This window comes from Gossypium hirsutum, chromosome A10 (assembly GCF_007990345.1).
Source record: "Gossypium hirsutum isolate 1008001.06 chromosome A10, Gossypium_hirsutum_v2.1, whole genome shotgun sequence".
In the NCBI taxonomy this organism is placed as follows: Eukaryota; Viridiplantae; Streptophyta; class Magnoliopsida; order Malvales; family Malvaceae; genus Gossypium; species Gossypium hirsutum.
The window spans coordinates 10,931,765-10,953,880 of record NC_053433.1 but is presented as its reverse complement, the minus strand read 5'-3'; the positions used below and the strand labels follow the sequence as shown (position 1 = coordinate 10,953,880).

Below are 22,116 nucleotides of genomic sequence, written 5' to 3'. Positions count from 1 at the left end.
GTCCATGTAAACGCAATAGTGAGTATAAATAATAGGATTCATTAACTCGACTTGACTCGAAATTTTTTTACTCGATTCGATTCGATTAAAAAAAATTCAAATTGAATTCGGTTGTTAAAATAGGATTCATCAACTCGACTAACTCAAAAAAATTTCTCAACTCGAACGAATATTCACCCCTAGTTATACCTAAAAGACTAATAGGGTCAATTTTGAAAAATTAAAATATTTAAAAAATATATAAACTAATGCATAATTATGTATAAGACTATTGCAAAACCATCAAAAATAGATAAAAGAAAAGGCAGATGAAATAAAATGTCAATAGCTCGTACAATTTTCACAAGTGTTCACAGTGACTCTTCATATATTAAAACCATTGAATTATCTTCAATATAATTATCTTCAATATTGTAAAAATTTAGAGTGTGTGAGAGAGAAAAGTGATAAATCTGGAAAGAAAAAAGCTACCGACTTTTTAATTTTATTGATTAGAGAGAGACTAATTTAATTTAGTATTAATTAATTTGTTTTAAAAAGTTTTTTTTTTAATTGTGGGGTCATTTTTCTCAAAAAAATTGGTGGGTTCAATTTCCTATTTCTTTAATTAAAATTTATTTTTATAAAATACATTTTTTACAAAAAAAAAATTGGTGGGATCAATTATAATGTGACTTCGTCTTTGGTAGAAGGCCATGCAAAGCTGATCTTTTCAATACAAAGGCAAAAGGATACTCATAAGAAGATACAAGATCAACTATATCACGTAATCCTTACATATCAATTCATCATTTCTCTAACTTGATGAACACTTCCTCCTATTTCCATAGTTTAATTCCTACAATGCCTCCAACCTGACATCCGCCACTACTTACGATGTCAACTATTTTTATCTCAATAGCTCTTCATGCCTTTTAAAGGCTGGAACCACCACCCTTGTACTATTCTATGTATAGCTAAATTGTTATAACAAAATGATATACATATTTTTTTATTTATAATTATTTCTTCTATGTTTAGATTACAATGTGTTTTTTTTTTTTTAACTCAAGTCTTGTTTAAGCAAGTTAGATATTGCCCTTGGTTATAAGTTGAAAACAAAAGTGTTCAGCCAGCCTTGGCATCTTACACAACATTGTCTAAGTAAAATCTGGTTAATGCCAATTATATGCAAAGAATTAACCTTGTTGATGACCTTTGAGCAGCTGTTACACCCAACTACATCTTTCACAATCTAACATTGTAAATGCTTATAGCGTTGGAGCTAGAAATTTTAGATTATGGGTCAATTTTTAAAAAATTAAAATGTCAGATAAATTAATATATGATATAATTAATTGTAAAACTATTACAAAATAATTGAAAATAACTAAAAGAATCATTAAATTATTTTCTTTCATCAATATTGTAAAAATGATAAATGTTGAAAGAAAATATTATAGAATTTTTAGTTTAGTGATTGAAGAGAGATTAATTTATTTTTATATAAATTAATTGGTTTTAAAAAGTTTTTTTTTAATTGTGGGGTATTTTTCTCAAAAAATTTGTGGGTTCAATTTTCTAATTTTAATTAAAATTTTTTTATAAAATATTTTTCTTTTCAAAAGAATTTTGTGAGATTGATTGACCCCACAATCATCAGCGTCGCTCTGATGCTTGTATTTATCAAAATTTTCTATTAAATTTTTTATTAATATTAATGAAATATATATATTTAAAATTATTCCTTTTAAAAAATAAAAAAAAACCAAACAAAAATTCAAAAAAAAAAAACATTGTGTCGTTGAATCTTATATTCATAGCGATTATGATTCAAGAAATATGATTATCATTTTTGTATTTTAATTGTGTTGTTGAATCTTATATTCATAGCGATTATGATTCAAGAAATATGATTACCATTTTTGTATTTTAAACATGTGAATAATCTTAATACCAACCCTTCTTTATGTAATCTTACATTTTAACCGGAATCTAAAATTTTGGTCAATTTTATCTTTTTGCTTTTATTAGTTTAAACAATTTCATCATTTATTTTATGCAAATAAGATATAAATATGATTTAAAAAATGTTCTTTTACTTTTCCTTTCAAAAGATAATTAACCCTTGCAAAAATATGTAATTCTATTCAAAATTTATTAATATTTATCAAAAGTGGATTGAGTTTTAGTTCAACTGGTATTGGTATTATTGCTAATATAAGAATATATGAGTTCAAGTGCATTGAAGCGCATTATCCTCTTCTTTAAAGGTTGAAAAGGGACTATGAATAGTTCTAATCATAAAAACCATAATGTTACACTCATATAAAAGGAACTAAACCACATTACAAGTTTTAATATGTCTATATATATTTATCAAACCACATTACAAGTTTTAATGAAAAGCATCAAATTTTCCAAAATAAATAATTGATAAACCATATAAGCAAATTATCATAATTAAGTTGAATTTTTAAAAAACTTTCAATGGTGATCTATTAAACTCAAATATTAAAATTGATTAGTAATAAATATGATTTTCATCAATTATTATAAATTTATGAAAAAATTAGAGAGTTATTAAAAATCCTTTAAAAAAATGAATTAATAAAATATTCTTTTAGGTAATATTATATTTCGTCAATTAATGACCAAAATATTATATTTCAACCAAATAAAATGTTTTAATGATCATAAAGATATGTTAATAATTTCACACCCATGTAAATTTTAGGGATAATGTAATTTTTAGCTCTTGAACTTGACAAATAAGTCCACATTGACCCCTGAACCTTTTTTTGATTCATTTTGTCCCTTGAACTTAAAAGTTATTATTCATTTAATCTCATTCTATTAATGGTCGTGAAAAAAAATGGGGATAATGTAACTTTCAGCCCCTAAACTTAGCAAGTAAGGTCACATTGGCCTTTTAACTTAACAACTAAGTTCACCTTGGTATCTATACTTTTTTTTATTTGTTCAGTTTGGCACTTATATTTGACAATTAGGTCCATTTTGATCATTGAACTTGAAAAATCTAAAAGTTTGATGATGTGGCCCATATAAGATATTCCACATCATTACTTGAAAAAAAAATTAGATGATGATGCGATACAATCTTAGAGTGTCATATTCAATGTTTTAATAACCAAACTAACAGTTGAACAGGTTAGACAACCAGTTCTCAATTCAACTAATTCGATCAGTTCAACTATCGAACCAACAATAATTAAATAAACAATTAAAAAGTCATAAAATCTAAAAAGCCAAGTAAAATATTTTTTTTACTTTTTTTATATTTTATGAATTTTAATTATTTATTTAATTATTGTTGGTCCAACAGTCGAATTGATCTAACTGGTTGAAATCAAGAACTAGTGGTCTAACATGTTCAACCTTCTGTTTGCTTATTAAAACATTGAGTATGACACATTTAGATTGTACCACATTATCATCTAAAAAAATTATTCTTTAAACTCAAAGTGCCACATCATCAAACTTTTAAAATTTTCAAGTTCAAGAATAATGAACCTAATTGTCAAGTTCAAGTGCTAAAGTGAACAAAAAAAAGAGTAAGGTGCCAAAGTGAATCTAGTTGTCAAGTTCAAGGACCAAAAGTTACATTATCCCTATTTTTTTTCACTATCATTAACAAAATGGGCTTAAATGAATAACAATTTTCAAGTTCAGGGGTCAAATGGATAAAAAAATTTCATGGGCCAATATGGACTTACTTGCCAAGTTCAAGGGCCAAAAGTTACATTATCCCTAAATTTTATTATAAAAAAATAGGGTAAACTATATTCAAGGTCATTAAGCAATTGGTAAGTTTATGTTTTAGTCACTCGTCTTTAGAAATTTATAAAATTGTCATTGAACTATTCAAATATTTTCATTTAAATCAATGGACCGTTAAAATCACTACTGTATGGCCTTCTTTGTTCACACTGCCTGAACCAATCGAAAGTTCTCTTTTCCCTTCTCTTCTACAGTTCAATTTTTTTTTTATGAAACAACTTTGAATGTCTTGAATCTACAAACCAAAACCCAATTAACTTTCATCTCCAATCTTCAGAACTGATTTCTAGATATACTTGGATCTAAGGAATGTTTTTCTATTAGTTGATAGGTACTAATCCACCATATCAATCATCGAATCGTCGATGGAAGCTAGCTAACCAGACTTTTTTTTAATAAAAACTTAATAGTCTAATGATTTAAATAAAAACTTTTGAATAGTTAAATGACTTAAATGAAAAGTGTCAAATAATTCAATAACCATTTTATAACTTTTTAAAATTAATGCTAAATTTACCATAAAAAATTTTAATGCTACCCATAAACAATAAATAAAAGCATGACGCGTGCACCCATATTCTTTTCTCTCTTTTTTGTCCTTCAAAGACAAATAATCAAATTTTAGTATATATATTTTGGTGAATTACAATAATAGGATAATGTACAAACAACCAACTCGACTTGAACTCAAACCACATCTGAGGTGGTGAACACCTTTGACTATCAGGCCATCACATGGGGTTTATTTAATTTTTATATATTAATTTCATTTATATTAATATACCTATATATAAATGGGAGGCCTTAGGGTATTCTTACTATGACACGTGTCTCGCCCTCTACTATGCTTAAATTTAAGATTAATCTTTATACTTTAACTTCTAACATAATTTGGTCATATAATGTTGTTAGTTAATTCAAATAGTTAATATTATTTACTGTTCTAATTAAATTTTATTTTTTTATGTAGATTCTTTAAATACCATTCAAGCAAAAAAAAAATCGTATGATGAGTTGGAATAAGTATATATTTTAAAAAAATTCATATCAATTATCCAAACTATTAAGAGTACTAATTATTTCGAATAACTAAGTCCACAACTCTTTTTTTTCTTTCTTTCTTTTTAGTCATTATAAGAAAAGCACTAAGAGCCCCCATTGTTGACACATGTATGAATCTCTTTCTTCTTCTTTTTTCTTTGCATTATAAGAAAATGTTAAATTTCCATTTTAGTCTCTTTATTATGCTTGGATTTGAGATTTAATCTTTATATTTTAATTTTTAACATAATTTGGTCCTTAAGTTTTTATAATGTTATTAGTTAGTCTAAAGAGTTAATATTGTTAATTTTTCAATTGAAATTTTACGTAATTATATATAATTTGAATGCTCGCTTTAGAGACGAACACATCTTTTGGTTTTGTCTTGCCTTTTTTTTTCTTTTTACTTATAAGATAATGTCAAATTTCAAATTTGATCCCTATACTATGCTAAAACTTGGATTGAATTCATATACTTTAATTTTTTACATAAATTGGTCCTTAGACTTTTATAATATCATTAGTTAGTCTAAATAATTAATGTTATTAATTATTTCAATTACAATGCCAACGTCATTTTTTTAAGAATACCATAATGCCATTCCAACCAAAAAAAGAATTTTATCATGACGAGTTTAAATAGGTGTTTCTAAGAAAAAAAATACATCTGTATTTTCAATGTAATTTCTCTCTCTATTTTACATTATTACCAAGTGATTTTATTTTTTTTAAATATCACATCAATACATTTAATAAAAGAAATTTAATAACGGTAATGACTTTGAACTAAAATTTTAAATTTAAAAAATAAAAGAATTAAAATTTTTAAAATAAAAGTAAAAAAAACCAAATTTTAAATATGCTAAATATATAGAGAATTAAAGAATATTTAACACTTCTTTGAGATTTTTTAAAAAGTAAAATTGTAGGGTAAAATTAAGGTAAATGTACTTCAGAGGTTTTTTTATTTCTACTATTAAATATATCAATTTAAGTTATTGTGTTATTTAAAAAAGGTAAATTATATAGATAATTATTTAATTATTAAAAAAATAATTTAAGAAATCAAACTCAAAAATATCATTTTTTTAAATTACTAAATTAGGCTATTTTTTTCAAAAAATATGGGATTAAGTGGAAATAACAAAAACGCTTTCATTTGGAAGTGTTTTCGTCAACCGACTACCCCACCCAATCTATTTAAATAGTCATTAAAACCCAACAGTTAACCCCTTAACGACTATTTTTTTTTTCTATATAAGCCCCACATTTCATTTCTTTTTTCAATTCAATCTCACATATCTCTCTCACATTCTCAAATATCTGTCGAATTTCTCTCAATTTTCTCTTAATTTCTCACTTAATTTTTATTTCTCTCAACTTTTTTTTATATATTAAGATTGTATTAAGATTTTCTTAAATTATTTTTCTATTACAATTTATTTCATGTTTTTCAAAATTAATAATAACAAAATCTTTAATCCGTTTGAATGGAAAGTACATTTTGATCGATCAATTGCAAATGATAATAATTTTTATTATTATATTTAATCTAATTTAATTTAAATAATTTATTGTTATACTGTAATTTAGTATTTTTTTTTATTTTTTTATATGTAGTCTAAAGATTAGATTTTTGAGACGTACATTTGTAATCAAATCATACTTGAGAGATGCGAGATTTTTTAACATGGTCTCTATGGGTAGGGGATGTAAATTGGATCCCACACTTGTAAGCAAATTGGTGAAAAGGTGGAGACTCAAGATGCATACATTCCATCTTTCAGTCGATGAGTGTACAATGCTTTCTAAAGCGTTTTCATTATTTAGGCTTAGTCCCTTAATTTTTTTTGAAAAACAACCTAATCTAGTAATTTTTTAAAAAATTGGTATTTTTCAAAAATTCACTTCAAAATAAAAGATTTGTAATTTAAGCACTCACGTTATATAGCTTGATCATTTTAATTACTCTCGTTAAAATCACAAACAACTAGACGTGTCAGTTAAAAAATCGGTATAATAAAAAATTTAACATTCAACTTTTACATATTATATCATTTTAGTTATAATTTTAAGAAAAAAATAATCCTCAAAATGTATAAATCATCTCAAATTGATACTAATTTTAAAAAATTAAAGAAATATATAAATATATTTTAAAAATATATATAAAAAATTTTGAAAATATAATAACAAATATTTTTAAAAAAGTATTTTATTTCTTGACATTTTTTGTGATTTTCTTCAACCATTATCATTCAATGGCAGTTTCAGATCCTACTCATCAATACCTTCTTCAATGTTTAACCCAATCCATTCCCACCGATATAGCTTCCTTCATTATCATCTCTAAATCCAACCCTCCATATACTTCAGTTTTACGTGCTTACACTCGAAATGCCCGTTTCAACACTTCTTCAACCCCTAAACCAGTCATCATCATCACTCCTTTAGATGAACCCCATGTTTCCGCCGCCGTTATTTGTTCCTAAAAGCTTGGGTTTCAACTCAAAATTCGTAGCGGCGGCCATGATCACGAAGGGTTATCTTATGTTTTTGATAAACCCTTTTTTGTTCTCGATATGTTTAAATCTCCGGTCTGTTTCTGTTAATATGACCGATGAAACAGCTTGGGTCGACGCCGGTGCTACACTCGGTGAACTTTTTTATAACATTTGGAAAAACAGTAAAGTTCATGAGTTTCGGGCGGGGGTTTGTCCTACTGTCGGCGTCGGTGGTCATTTAAGCGGTGCTGGACGGTTTGTTGGTTGATCATGTCGTAGATGCTAAATTAGTCGACGTTAACGGAAAAATCCTTGACCGGAAAGCATGGGCGAAGATCTTTTTGGGCTATAAGAGGCGGCGGAGCAGCCCGTTTCGGCGTAGTTATCTTATGAAATAAAATTCATCCCTGTAACGGAAACCGTCACCGTCTTCAGAATCGAAAGATCGTTAACCGAAAACGTCACCGATAGAACATTCAAACGGCAATCCATCGCTTCGACGACGGACGAGAATCTTTTCATGAGAATGCTTTTACAACCCGTGGGGACGGCGTTTCTTGACATTTTTATACATTTTTTAAATTTATTATTATATTTTAAAATATATTTATGTATTTTTATATATTTCAAATTAAGATTATCTCTAAATTTTGAAGATAATTTTTTTAATATTATGATTAAATTATAAAAGTTGAGAGCTAAATTTATTGTTGTATTAATTTTTAATTATTATTTTAATTGAAATAATTAAAATAATCAAATTATGTAACATGAGTGTTTAATTGTAAATTTTTTATTTTTAATCGTTTAAAATGAAAATTTTTAATAATTAAGTGACTAATAATTTACTGTTTAAAAAATTTAATAATACTAAGTTGAAATAGAGAACCCTTGCAGGTTTGATAAAGCAATTTCGTATTGACCTACAGATTTTTCAAAATATTCCTTGGATACTATAGTTTATGTGTGTAATTATTTTTTTTATAAAAAAGTAAATTTTTATTGTCTTTAAAAGCATAATTTATTGTTTAAGGTGTTAATTTTTTTTATTTTTTAAATAAATTCTTATTTGGAATTAAATTATAATTAAAAAGATAAAATTTAAAATAGTTTTATAAATATTAACTTATTTAACTATAAAGGGAATAATTTCATCCACTCCCTATCTTATAGGACCTTCTAATTACTTTAACCGTAAAATTACAATGATATAAGAAAAGCTAGCAGTCAAACCCCCACCCTTTACGACAGTGAAAAAGAAGGGTAAAAATAAGCAAGAAAGAGCCAGCCGGCTAAAGCATATACGAGAAAGAGGGGAAGAAAAATTGACATCTTGTAAAGTGAAATCAAGTTTAAAAATTTTGACATTTCGGGAGTGCTTTGGGATTTCAATAAATAATACTTCGTCTTCGGATTCCTTTGCCAAAAGCAGTGAAAACTTATGAAAGTTTAGGATTTGTTTTTTTTTCAGCTCACCTTGTATTTCAATCAACGAGGGCTCCCTTTCTACTCGTTAATGGATCCCAAGGGTTCTAAGGAATTACCCAACTTCTTGAGCCTGCCAACACAACCACAACAAGAGCCTCAAAACATGGGTGAGAGCAAAGCAGCTGAAACGAAGGATGTTGTTGTTGCAGATAAAGAAGAAGGGAAGAAACAACAGTTGGCCCCAAAGAGGAGTTCTAACAAGGACAGGCATATCAAAGTTGAAGGAAGAGGTAGAAGGATAAGGATGCCTGCCTTATGTGCAGCTAGGATCTTTCAGTTGACCAGGGAATTGGGTCACAAATCTGATGGGGAAACCATACAGTGGTTGTTACAACAAGCTGAACCATCGATAATAGCCGCCACGGGGAGCGGAACGATACCGGCATCTGCTTTGGCGGCTGCTGGAGCCTCAGTTTCACAGCAAGGGGGCTCTCTAGCAGTGGGGTTGCACCAAAAGATGGAAGATTTAGGGGGGTCCAGTGTAGGGTCAGGGAGCAGTGGGACCAATTGGGGAATGGTTGGTGGCAATTTGGGGAGACCCCATCATGTGGCAACAGGGTCATGGCCCCCAGTCAGTGGTTATGGGTTTCAGTCATCATCTGCTCCATCTACAACAAATTTAGGCAGTGAAGGTTCTAATTATCTTCAAAAGATTGGGTTTCCTGGTTTTGACTTGACAGCTACTACCATGGGTCAGATGAGTTTCACCTCAATGCTGGGTGCGGCTAACCAACAGCTCCCTGGTTTGGAACTTGGGTTGTCTCAAGAAGGTCATTTTGGGGTTCTAAATCCTCAAGCCTTGACCCAGATTTATCAGCAGATGGGGCAGGCGAGAGTGCATCAACAACAGCAACATCAGAATCACCACCACCACCACCACCACCACCAGCAGCAGCCCCCTGCTAAAGATGATTCCGAAGGATCAGGCGAGTAAAGTTATCAACTTTGGGAGCAAGATTAAAAAGTAGCATGGCTGAGAGAGGATGACCTCCTTTTCTTGTAATGCTTTTCAATATTGTATAATTGGAGAGAAAAAAAAATAGTGAGAAAAAATGGATAATTTGCCTCTCAGAAACCTATGGTGACTGGATGGATATTTTTGCCCCCTTCTTTCTGCGCTGCATCACCCGGATTTCCATTACAGAGGTGCTTTTTTCTTGATTCTTGCCTTTTGTTGAACTAACATCCTCCACAGCCCTCAAAGAAGTTTTAACTGTTTCATGCCTTGTTGCTTTTGCTGTGGAATGTGCAGGTGGAGCTTTGCACAGCCTAGTAGCTTGGTTTTGGGCTTATCTTCTGGTTTGATTCAGAGGTGTGTTGATTAGTACAAGGCAAATTTAATTGTCTTCTTCTCTAGGTCTGGATGGAGTGGTAATCAGTTTGTTTGTGAAATTAAAAATAGCAATTTGTAGTCATACATGTCCAGTTTCTTCTTATATGAAGTAAGAACTCTTATTTCTCTAAAAGAAATAAAGTGCAAATTATTGATTATATCTGGATGCCAAAAGCTTTCATTTTTCCTACAATAGAAAGTCTGCTAACAAATATGAACCTAGTTCTTATGTCATCACTTCGCAGTTGTTCTTTTCTGCTGATCTTACCTTTTCGGGAAAACTGTTTCAGCTTATTTCCTTCTTTGTTGAACCCCATATATAACTTTTTCTCTATTTATTATTCCTGAAGTTTTCATCACCCAATTAATGTTTATTTATGGAATTTGTATCTACTCTCTGCTTGACATATAAGAGAACAGCACTTAATATGTGTTATTAACTATTTTCTGGTTGATGTTGAGCAAAGATTATATATGTGAGTGTTGTCTCAAGATTTCTGCAAAATTCTTTGGCAAACTCAGATTTCTTTAAGCCATCATATGAATTATTCTAGAAAGCGTTTTATGCAAAGGATGACTCATGACTGACCCTTTTAAAATGGTGCAGTTTCAGGCAGTCTTCGTTTTCCAAACCGTCATAATTTACCTTTTCTAGCTCAGACCATTCATAGTACTTAATGAAACAAATGGATTCAACATAAAAGTGTCAGTGCTAGCAAATGTCCTGCTTTTGCCTTCTTCAACTGCAGTTTCTGACCTTGAGGCAACGTAAAATCTCTAAAAGCCAAGTGTTCTTCAATGCTTGTGTGGGGAAAAAGTGCTTTTGCTATTCCAAAAGCATTGAAAACGCCCCCTAATAATCTCCTATTTCCAAGTTGATGAGTAGTTATTGCATCAAACGGCTTAAGAATCCTCGACTAAAGCTTTAAATAACCATAGAACCACTTCTTTTACGAAGCTTCAGAAGTTTACTTTTGCCTAAGAGCTTTGTTCATCAACTTTAAATGACGATACTCTCTCAATTCTACCATTGTTTTGAGCTTTCTACTCGCATGCATGTTTGAAGTGAATCAGTAAAAACATTTAGGACTGGGAGAAGTGGAGCATTCATGTCTGATTCTTCCCTTCTGCTGATAGAATCCTTTCACTCTTGCATGTTGGGGTTATTTTCTTTATAAACTAGTGTTCAATAAGTAGCAAAATGACATCTCTTTTGTTGCTGCTGCCTCTTGTAATTTAATAAGGTTCAGGTTGAGTTCTCCTTTTTGGATTGCCATCTCCCATTGTTGATTTTTGTTCAGTAATTTCATGTGAAACCTATGACAGTTTTAATGTTCTTCCTATTTTTGGTTTCCTGGCAATGAAGACTCATTGTGAATACTCTAATACAAAGAGAGCCTTCTTTTTTTTCCTTGGCTTGTGAGAACTCATGGACTCTAGCACAAAGCAAAGTTGATAAATTTGTTTAGTTTTGTTCCCTAAAATACTTAAAAAGTAACATTTCATCAAATAAATAATTTACGACCAAGAACTTAAAACAGAAAGTTAAAGGAAATAGAGCAAGAATGGCATTTTCTAACATGGCACTTGAAAGAAATCAGCAATGTGAAACTACAGTGGTCCTTGCATTTTTGGAAGTTGGAGAGGTTGAGGTTAAATTTGTGCTCCACCATTTCTGCAGTTCGCAATCAAGTCTTTGTCTTTATTTGCTGCGTTTGTTGGTAGAGTATCTTAATGTTGTAGTTTTCCTTAAGCATTCATTGTTATTTACTCCTAGTGGCAGCCTTTCAGGTTGACTATTCTCACAGATTTTCTTGTGCTGCATGACTTATAACTATAGGACTTAATATTTGGTTTTATTATTTTTTGCCACCTCCTTACCACGGTCTCCTAGGGTGCAATTAGCCTGCCCAATAATTAAATTTGTTCAGCAATATCTAGTTAAAACATTGAGGTGTCTCCCAACATATTTGGTATTGATTTTCATTGGGTTTTATATCTTAATTTTACAAAATTTTAATAGATTTACAAATTGAGAATGTCTCGAAGTACTTGAATAATCCTGAAAACAGAAGAGTTTGTGCATAGTTGGATTTGACCTTATAATTTATGGCATTTGATGGGGAGGACGATACTACTCTAGCTTAAGTTGTATCATCTTCTCTCATAAATGACTTATATAATATAGATAATAGAGGATGAGTCCAACCATGCACAAAATATTCCCACTCAACAGAGTGGGGAAACAAACCTAATCAATCCCACTCAACAGAGTTGGGAAACAAAACCTAATCAAAGACAATAATATGTTGAGGATACGACCCCCCCCCCCCCAACAACACACACATAGGCATAGCTCTCCTGTTCTTGGAAGTCCAAGGTAGCCATGACATTGAAGAAGTTGCTTTTTGAAATTGTTTCACTGAATAAAATATGTATGACCCCGATTCTTACTCTTTCTTTTTCCAAGGTTAAGAGTAGTAACATGTTTGTTGTTTGCCTGAATTCAAAGAATCATGTGCATTCACTTCATTTCGGCTTTTGTTTTACCTGAAAAAGAGAAGTTTAACCTTTTCATCTAAAAAATTTGGATAATTTTGGACAGTGGAACTTGTTTATTAGTATCTTAAAAAGTAGAGAAAAAGAACTTTTTTTTCAATGTGACAGACAAAGCCTAGTGCAAGAAAAACGAGGTAGAAACGGGGCATTAGATCAAAAGACGAGTGAATGCCAATGACAAAAGCCAAAAGAGAACTGCCTTTGCCTTTTGTCTGTCTTCAATTCATTTTTTTTTTGAAAGATTTGTCATTCTTTATTGAATTGCAGGAACTGAATTAATAAGTCTTTTTTTTAGTAAGTTGTTAATTGCCATTCACAAGTCTAGAAATGGGGAACCCTTGCAAGTAAAGGGCAATACCTCAAGAAATGAGATAACTAAGACAGATATTACTTGAAAAAAAGAAAATAAAATAAAAACATGATAAAAAAAGTCAAACACATTCAAAAAGATTTGACCTCAATTTAAGTCCTTCATATCCTATGTAAATTTTTTATTATTATTTCGGCCATGAACCCGAACGTCCAGTTGAGAGTTGAGCACATCTTACTGACAAGGCCCAAATGAGCAGACAGGATTCCACTGTTGAATGAAGTAATATCCAAATCTGTAATTACTATCATTACAGAAAACTCCCATGACTAAAATACAGTCTTACTAACTGAATGCTAAGGGGCCTATTGTAATTTACAAATGAAATGCTGAGCTTTTAAGTGGTAACCACATGGATACTGCAAAAAGTAAAAACAAAACAAAAATAATAATAAAACAGGTTGAGGCCTCTTTGTACAAAATCCAAGAGCTTAATCATGTGGCAGACAAGCAGGCATTCGCCGACAAACACACACATATATAATAAAAGAGAAAGGGCAGAGAATCTTACCACTCTTCTTTAACCCCAACCCACCGAACAGATCAAGGAAACAAATAACCACAAAGGCTTTAATAATTATGCCTTAAATTTTAGGTAGAAATTTAACATTTCCACAGTGTGTCTCGTGAGATGCTGCTGCAGCAACCACACCCAACCATCAGCTCTTTATCCTCCTATCTTTCCCCATATTCGGATACAGATAAGAGATTACTTCACTACTTTTGCAGCTGACATCTATGGCTACCTCTAAATTGTTTGCTGTTGTTGTACCATTGGTCATCATCTTTTCTAGTTTGCAAATTGTGACCAGTAAGCATGCTATTTCAGCCTCTCCAGCTGGTTCCCCATATGTGAATGCACCCAATATGTCCTCATTTTTCCCTTCTCAAGCTCCCCCACAGTGGCCAGATTCAGGAGCCTTTGGACCCATACCATCTTCAGGCGAGTTTGTGGGGAAGAGTTCTTGTACTTCAGCTAAGCCTGATGTTGCCATTCTTGCTCTTCTGCAACTCTTTTTCTTATTTGTAATGAGATTCGTTTACACTGTTTAAACATATATGTATGTAGTTTAAAATAACTAGTAATCTCATCTGAGATGCTTGGCTGCTGTTTTTTTACTACTGTATTAGTGTATGCAATTTTCAGGATAAACTGATTTCTAGATTCTTGTAACAATCCCCACTTTTAGTCTCTTGCAAATTTTCATACCATAAAGCAAAGTTGATTAGTACTAGTATTTTAAATATGAAATTATATATTGTTGAGGAATAAATTATATGAATCACATTTTTACCACTAAATTATACCCCTTACAATGTGATTATTGAATTTATTGTATATTAAATTATTTGTATATAAAAGGACCCTTGTAATTGGGCGTAATCAAGATAGAATTACAAGATAGTTGCTTAAAAAATCTTAAAATTTAAGGTCTTGTCATCTTTTGTTATAGGAGTTTTGATAGATAGGATTCGACAAAAGGATTTAGTCATAACATAAATAACATAAAAATGGATTGTGCAAAAATCCATAGTGTTATTATTATTATTTATTCTAGTTATTCTAGTAAAATATAAAATAAATGGAAAAAAAAAAGAAAAAAAAGAATAGAAATAATATTTTGACTCTATATCATATGAATGAAAATAGGATTTTTTCTACTTCTGATTGTTGATTCAATGCAATAATAAGATTTTTTTTGTTGCAACAAGCCAGATAGCGATGGCCTTCAAAGAGTTATTAGTCCACGAATATGAAAATGATGGAAATGTTACAAATAGACAAGTTTTTGTTGAGTCAATTGCTTTCATATCCTATGTTGCTTGGACTGAAGGTGAGTGTCGGAATACTCGAGATTTTTCCAACTTAGATCATATCCTTTATCTATCAGTGCGTCATGAAAAATGAAGAGTTATGATTATAGGGAGAAAGTGAAGGAATGGTTAGAGAAGTGGATTTTGGAAATACAAGCCAAGGGAGAGGATTTGACCTTGCAGGTTCATAGGGAGAGGTTGGTATCTACATTTTTGGAAGATGTTCAAAGCGATCTGACTTCCTGGACGCATATGAATTGTTGGATAACAAAAAGATTGCATTACAATATTTGACTTTTAAGTCTCAAAAACAGTGCTCAAAGCCCCACTAACAAGGTTTTATATCACTGTATATTGGTTATTTAACTGACAGAAGAGTAGCCAATTTGAGTGTGATAGCCATATCCCATAGGGGTTCATGTTCCTTATGGATATATTCAGTAGGAAAACATAAACATAGATAAGGGAAGTCAGCACAAAAACAACAAAAAAATCACCTCCACAACTAGGATTACTGTTCCAAGCTAACAGATTTACCCCAAACAATGATATCCGACCAATTATCCTAAAACAAAACATGCAAAATACTGCTGGGAATAACATAAAAATTAGCATATTTTGCACTCAACAGGACTACCCCAACAAGGTTATGATACAAATTTTGTTAGGGCCGAAATTAAATTTTAATTTTTAATAAATTATATCTTTATAGATTTTAAAGAATTAAATCAAAATTTTATTATTTTTAAAAAGATTAAAATGTAAATTTACTTTTATTAATTTAAAATTTTAAAATTTTTAAAAAAATTTAAATTGATAATTTTTCATTTTAGAGAGTCCTATCAGCCTCCCTAGATAGACCACCCTTACGAGCCACTCTATTTGTATTTCTGCTTTAGCTTCCCAAACAATATTTTCAATTCTTCTTAAAGTTTTTTCATGTATTAGCAGGGCATACCTATGGCTAGACACTAAAATGAAATTTTTTCATATAAGTCTTTTAAAATTTTAAATTTATAAAGTTAAAATTATATTTTGACCCCTTTAAAAATAATAAAAATTTAATTTTAATCTTTTAAAAAGTATAAAAATATAAACTATTAAATCATAAATTATATTATTATTATTATAAAAATTATAATATAATTTCCACCTCTAAAAATTTCCTTCACTACTTCATCTGTATTAGGACACCCATGTCAGAATGTGTATCAAAATACAAGTTCCGCACGATGAAATTTGCATTTCGTAATAAGAAGAAACCAAGCATGTGCTGACAGCTTAACCCTCCCAAGAACAGGGCGAGAATGCGATTCCTAGTAATTGATCTTTTTTTTTAGTTTATTTTCAACTTAAAAAAATTATAGTATATGAATAATTTATCAATTATTGAGATTTAATTGTATATTTAATAAAAAATTATGAATGTAATTTTATTTATTTAAAATTATTTTTATTTAATAAAATATTATTAAAATGTTTTATATAAAATTTTAACTAAAATTTATTATTTTTATTTCATTTAAGAATAAATCTAAGTTTATTAAAATGAAGATTATAATTTGTTATAAAAAACTTATTTAAAAAGGAGTGTACTTCATAATTTATGATTATTATTATAGATAAAAAAATTATCATACAAAATAAAAATAAAACATAAAAAATCGGTTCTATAATAAACCAAGTGACTATTATAAAGAAGGTTAAGGGTATATCAAACTTGTTAGAATCAATATATAAAACCAATTGGATGTTAAAAACAAGAAAAAAAAAACCAATTAGGCGAACGGAAAACCTGTCCAATGGTTGGGTAGCCCGCCCAACATTTGGGTTTGGCTTGAACTAAGATTTTTGTGTTTCAAATAGAACTAGGTTGGCCGGAATTCAATTTAAGTAAAAAATATTTTTAAATATACTTATAAAATATATAAAATATCAATTAATTTTTTAAAAATATTTTATTAATTTTTAAATAATAAAATAAGTTTTTTTGACTGATCGAAATTGACTCAGATACGAACTTGGATATAAAAATAACACCCATTTATAATCAACAATAGAAATTAGATAAGAATGAAATTATAACGTATTAATCCAACGTTTATCTATTAAAAAAATAATTTAAATTCAAATCATCATTCTAAAAAGCAAAAATGATTTTTAAAATATACACATGAAATTCATTTATTATTTTTAAAAAGCAAGTCAAACAGATAAATTTATCTGTGTTCATGCTTTGGAGTAGGTTGATATACATGGAAGAAAATACAAGTCTTAAATTGTACAATTTTTTTATACAAATATCACATTACATATTATGTGAAAATTTAAGGGTTAAATGCATTAAAAAGAAAATTATTAATATATCATATTTAATATAAAAATATAATATTTTTTTATAGAAATACATAAAAAATATTTAAAGAAAAATATAATATATATTTTTTGTAAAATATACAATTAACAACTTAAACTTAGTTCTTATCTAGGACAATAATCACCTTAAAAGGGTTGAAGATTTTTTTATTATCTTCCATTACGTATCTAATTTTTATTTTCCTGTTTTGTGGTGTGGTTGGAGGTGCCGTCAGAGTTGACCAATGAAGAGCGAGTCCAGCTAACTCCAGCCGGAATCAGCCTCGGGGTTAGGAATCAAAAAGATATAAAGAAAACAAGGTTAAATTTCACAGGACATCCTTGGAATGTTTATTTTCTGTAAATTTAGCCCCTCTATTATTATTATTGTTATTTCTCAAATTTGACTCATTATTTTTTCTTGAACTGTTCAAATTTGCCTTAAATGATAGATTACGTTTGCTTCGTTAATTGATTTTAACGCGGCTTTTGAGTAATTTACATATAGAATATGCTGGTACAAATTTAGTCAAAATCAATGATGTAAACAATACAGAGTTAATATATCATTTGCTACTTGAGTTTTGTTTCAAGGTTTAATTTAGTATGTAGGGTCTCAATTTGGTATCAGAATTTAGTTTTAATGTTTAATTTGGTACTCAAACCAAACATCACAGCTTGGCTCAATGAATATTTTGTACATGTGCTCTAGTAAAAAGAATATAGATACTTAATTGAAATAGAAAAAAACTCAATTATTAAATTGAATATTGAAGCTAAATTCAAAAACTTAAATGCGATCAGTGGAGAAGCCACCCCTAAAATGAATTGTTTTTCATTTAGACCCCTTTAAAATTTATAAAATTTTAAATTAATAATGATAAAATTATACTTTGACCCACAAAATGATAAAAATATGATTTAATCATTTACAAGTTATAAAGATATAAACTATTAAAATGATGAAATTATATTTTTACTATTATAAAAATATACAATTTAATTCTAACCTCACAAATTTTTTTAACTCTCTCCCTAAATGGGATAAAAAATTAAGTATCAATTTAGAAAAAAATCAGATACTAAATTGAATATTTTTTTACCCAACCGAGTTTTGAAACCAAACTCAAATACCCAGTTTGACTAAAAAACTCATACATTAAATTGAATATTAAAGCTAAGTTTAGGTACGACATAGTATATCACCCCTATGAAAAAAGATTGACCGTTTTCGTAATTAACGTGAAATGACTTGGGCAATTAGGTATGGTGCGTATAAAGCACGCGAGGGTTTTCTTTCCCATTTCATTCGCAGTGCCAAATAATAAAGCCGGACACATCTGAGTCCTAACACAGCGTTTGGCACGCGAGAGAAACAAAATCCGAAGGGAATCCCAATTTCTTCGCTCTCCATTTCTCCCGCTTCCATTTCTCCTTTTTTTTAACCTCCGGCAATGGCTACCAATTCTGATTCTTTTAAACAATCCCTTCTCCCTAGCTTCCTTTACTCTTCTTCCCCCAACTCATTCTCTCTGGATCGACTCCTCAACGCCAACAGCCCTGCTTTCTCTGCTTCGCGCTCCACTATACCCGATGCTCCTGCGGCCTCTTCCTCGCCATCGATCAAGGCGAGAACTTTCATGATCCCCTCCCCCAATGAGCCCGGGAAGAAGATCGAGATGTATTCGCCTCAGTTCTACGCTGCTTGTACCTTTGGCGGTATCCTTAGCTGTGGTCTCACTCACATGGCCGTTACTCCTCTTGACCTCGTCAAGTGTAATATGCAGGTTTACAGATCTGACTCTCTTATTTTTTTATCCTTCTATTGTTCTTTATTTTTGCTAGTTTTTTAAGATTAGATCTGAGCTAAGCTTGGTGTTCGCTTGAGAATTTTGATTGACAAGTTGTTTGCTTATGAGATTGGTGCCTAATTTTTACTGCTTCAGTTCCAGTACTAAAATCACTGTCTGTCGGTTTTATTGATGATCAAGGCTTCTGTCCCTTCGACGTCGGTACCTTGTATTTCAAGTTTTACTTTTTAGGATGTCATTTATTGGAATACGGAACTATTTAGGAGTATAACTTCGGTTGCAATTGAGATTTGATTTTTTTTTTGTTCAAATCTCTCAACTGTTATCTCGTATTAGATCCTTGTTGAAACAAAGTCTGGTTGCGGAGAAGGAATGGAGGTCTATACGGTGGATGAGAGGTAGTAGGATTAGTGTTTATGTGCTGTGGAAGTGGTTTAACGGAGTAACACAATATGAAGTATCTTGGGGAAGAAGCTGATGGAATGGGGTTATTTTTATCCTTTAAGATATGATCTTGTGTGGGAAGCTCTATGTTGTCAAAGGGGCAAGGTGCACTTTAGGTGCTTGAGCTCTTACATTGCCTCAGGCGCAAGGTGGAAAATGCACTAGTCTGATTGAAGTAAAGCACAATATGTATGTGGTTTTTTTCTGTGTCTATATATCTAGCATAAGATATAATAAACTCTAAAGTTGAATACTCAAATATTGAGAAGTACGAAGTTTAATACTATCCATTTCTTACTAGTGAAGGTATGTCTAATGAAAAAAAGTGAAAAAAAATAAAAGAAATTAAAGAGAAGTTTAATGAGGCTTTTAATTCCTTGCCAAAAAGAACACGCTTTTACAAAACTGGGGAAGCTGCTTGTGTCATGTAGGGCTTCAACATGTGCTGTTGGATGTGAAGGGAGTATGCATTGTCCTGCTAATCGGTCCCACTTGGATCCCTATGTGATTGACTAGTGTCTTAAGTGTCCTTGCATGTAATGTCTTGTCTTCAATAGAATCAGCCACTATAATCATACATTAGACCTTTACGCAGAAAGGAATCAGGTCCTCATTATCCTTCGCGTGGGATTGTACCTCATTTATTCCTGTTGAGATATCTGGTTTGTCCTTGCCTTTTTTAGTCCTAGGCCCAAACATAATTTTCTGGAATACTTGTTTTTGTTTTTATGCAGTTAATCTAGCTATTTATTATACTGTAATGGTTGATATTTAGAGCAACTGATGACATTTTTGTCATACATAGACTTAAATTTTACAGAACAGTTAATGTTACTTTGTTGATTTGTTTTTATTTAACCTATAATTAGTAAGGTGAATGATTAAGTTGACTGACATAAGGAATGTTTTGCCAGATTGACCCTGCAAAGTACAAAAGTATTTCATCTGGTTTTGGAGTTCTACTAAAGGAGCAAGGAGTGAGAGGCTTCTTCCGTGGTTGGGTTCCTACCCTTCTTGGTTACAGCGCACAGGGTGCTTGCAAGTTTGGATTCTATGAGTTCTTCAAGAAGTACTATTCTGACCTTGCTGGACCTGAATATTTTGCCAAGTACAAGACTCTCATCTATCTTGCCGGCTCTGCATCTGCTGAGGTAATTGCTGATGTTGCACTTTGTCCCTTTGAGGCAGTCAAGGTCAGGGTTCAAACCCAGCCTGGGTTTGCTAGGGTCTGTCTGATGGTCTTCCCAAGTTTGTCAGATCAGAAGGTGCTGTTGGGTATGCTCCTATGCTCGATGTTAAATTTTCTGTTTAAATAATACAAGGAAACGTCTGTCAGAATGAGCTTTCTAACTATTTCCCTTTGCAGATTGTACAAGGGTATTGTTCCTCTTTGGGGCCGACAGATTCCATGTAAGTTTTCCATGTACAGTTTGCTGAGTACTGCCTTTATTATCAATTATCATTGCTTGGGAACTTGTACTTTTATTTGGTCATGCCTTTTTTTTCCCTTTCCCCCCTTCTCTCTAACCCACTTTTTCTGTTCATAGTTTTAGCATTTGCTAAGTGTAGCAAAGTGTAAGAGTGTTTATTTGATCTTTCTTTGTTTCAGATACCATGATGAAATTTGCTTCTTTTGAAACTATTGTTGAGATGATCTACAAGTATGGTATTCCCACTCCCAAGGAGCAGTGCAGCAAAAGTCTGCAGCTTGGTGTTAGTTTTGCTGGTGGTTATGTCGCTGGTGTCTTCTGTGCTATTGTTTCGCATCCTGCTGACAACCTTGTCTCCTTCCTTAACAATGCCAAAGGAGCAACTGTTGGGGATGTAAGTTCTGTGTCTTGGATGATCCGTTTGATTTTTAATTCTCATTTATGAAGCAGTTTTTTTTACTTTACCTTGACCCTTCTACTATCTCTTGGCAATGTAGGCTGTGAAGAAGCTTGGATTATGGGGTCTGTTTACCCGTGGTCTTCCCCTCCGTATTGTGATGATTGGAACTCTAACTGGAGCTCAGTGGGGTATCTATGATGCTTTCAAAGTGTTTGTGGGGCTGTAAGTTCTTCCCAGCACTAGACTCGGTTAATATACATGCTTTTGTGGTTTATGCTAATGTTTTTTTCTGCAATCCTTCAGGCCAACTACTGGTGGTGTTGCTCCTGCTCCTGCGGCTGTGGAGCTTGCCAAGGCATAGAATGTTGGAAATCCTGTTGTCATGGGGGACAAGTAAACATAGGATTGCTGGAATGGTTTGTCAAGCTGGTGGAAGGATATTCTTTTTTGCGTTGAGAACATTTTTATCAAGTCGCTCTGTTTTGAAAAAAACTGTTGGTTCTAGGAGAGGATGGTTTTGATCTCATCCTCCAAACTACGGAGACTAATTATTTTTGTAATAGTTAGATCATAAATGAAATTTCATTTGAAGATCAATCCCCCCCTTCTGTAGCAGTTAAAAATAAGGAGCAGATGCAGATGGGGACGATACTGCTTACTTTACCTTGTTAAGCAAGCTTTTTAATGTAATATTGAGAACTTTTGTTCGGCTTTCTTTAAGGCATCTCACTCTCTCTCTGTGCAAAAAAATATTTATTACATTTTTAGATAAATTTCATGGAAGTT

General features: G+C 31.1%; 2 protein-coding genes across 2 annotated transcripts; both read left to right on the top strand.

Annotated features, from left to right (window-relative positions):
• The first annotated feature begins 8,544 nt into the window (after positions 1-8,544).
• On the top strand, positions 8,545-10,304 carry LOC107897293 (transcription factor TCP20). Its single transcript, XM_016822702.2, has 2 exons — positions 8,545-9,959; positions 10,066-10,304. Exon 1 carries the CDS (start codon positions 8,842-8,844, stop codon positions 9,745-9,747), a length of 906 nt encoding a protein of 301 aa, XP_016678191.1. The 5' UTR covers positions 8,545-8,841; the 3' UTR covers positions 9,748-9,959; positions 10,066-10,304.
• An 8,211-nt stretch (positions 10,305-18,515) lies between these two features.
• LOC107897295 (mitochondrial phosphate carrier protein 3, mitochondrial) lies at positions 18,516-22,054 on the top strand. Its single transcript, XM_016822704.2, is given in 7 exon segments — positions 18,516-19,032; positions 20,415-20,721; positions 20,724-20,775; positions 20,867-20,910; positions 21,110-21,324; positions 21,428-21,552; positions 21,634-22,054. Coding segments are annotated over 7 exon segments (1,134 nt in total). The 5' UTR covers positions 18,516-18,699; the 3' UTR covers positions 21,692-22,054.
• The last annotated feature ends 62 nt before the right edge of the window (positions 22,055-22,116 follow it).

Bases quoted from the DNA above. Each gene is read 5' to 3' on its own strand.
- LOC107897293 (XM_016822702.2), top strand. From the start codon at position 8,842: ATGGATCCCAAGGGTTCTAAGGAATTACCCAACTTCTTGAGCCTGCCA.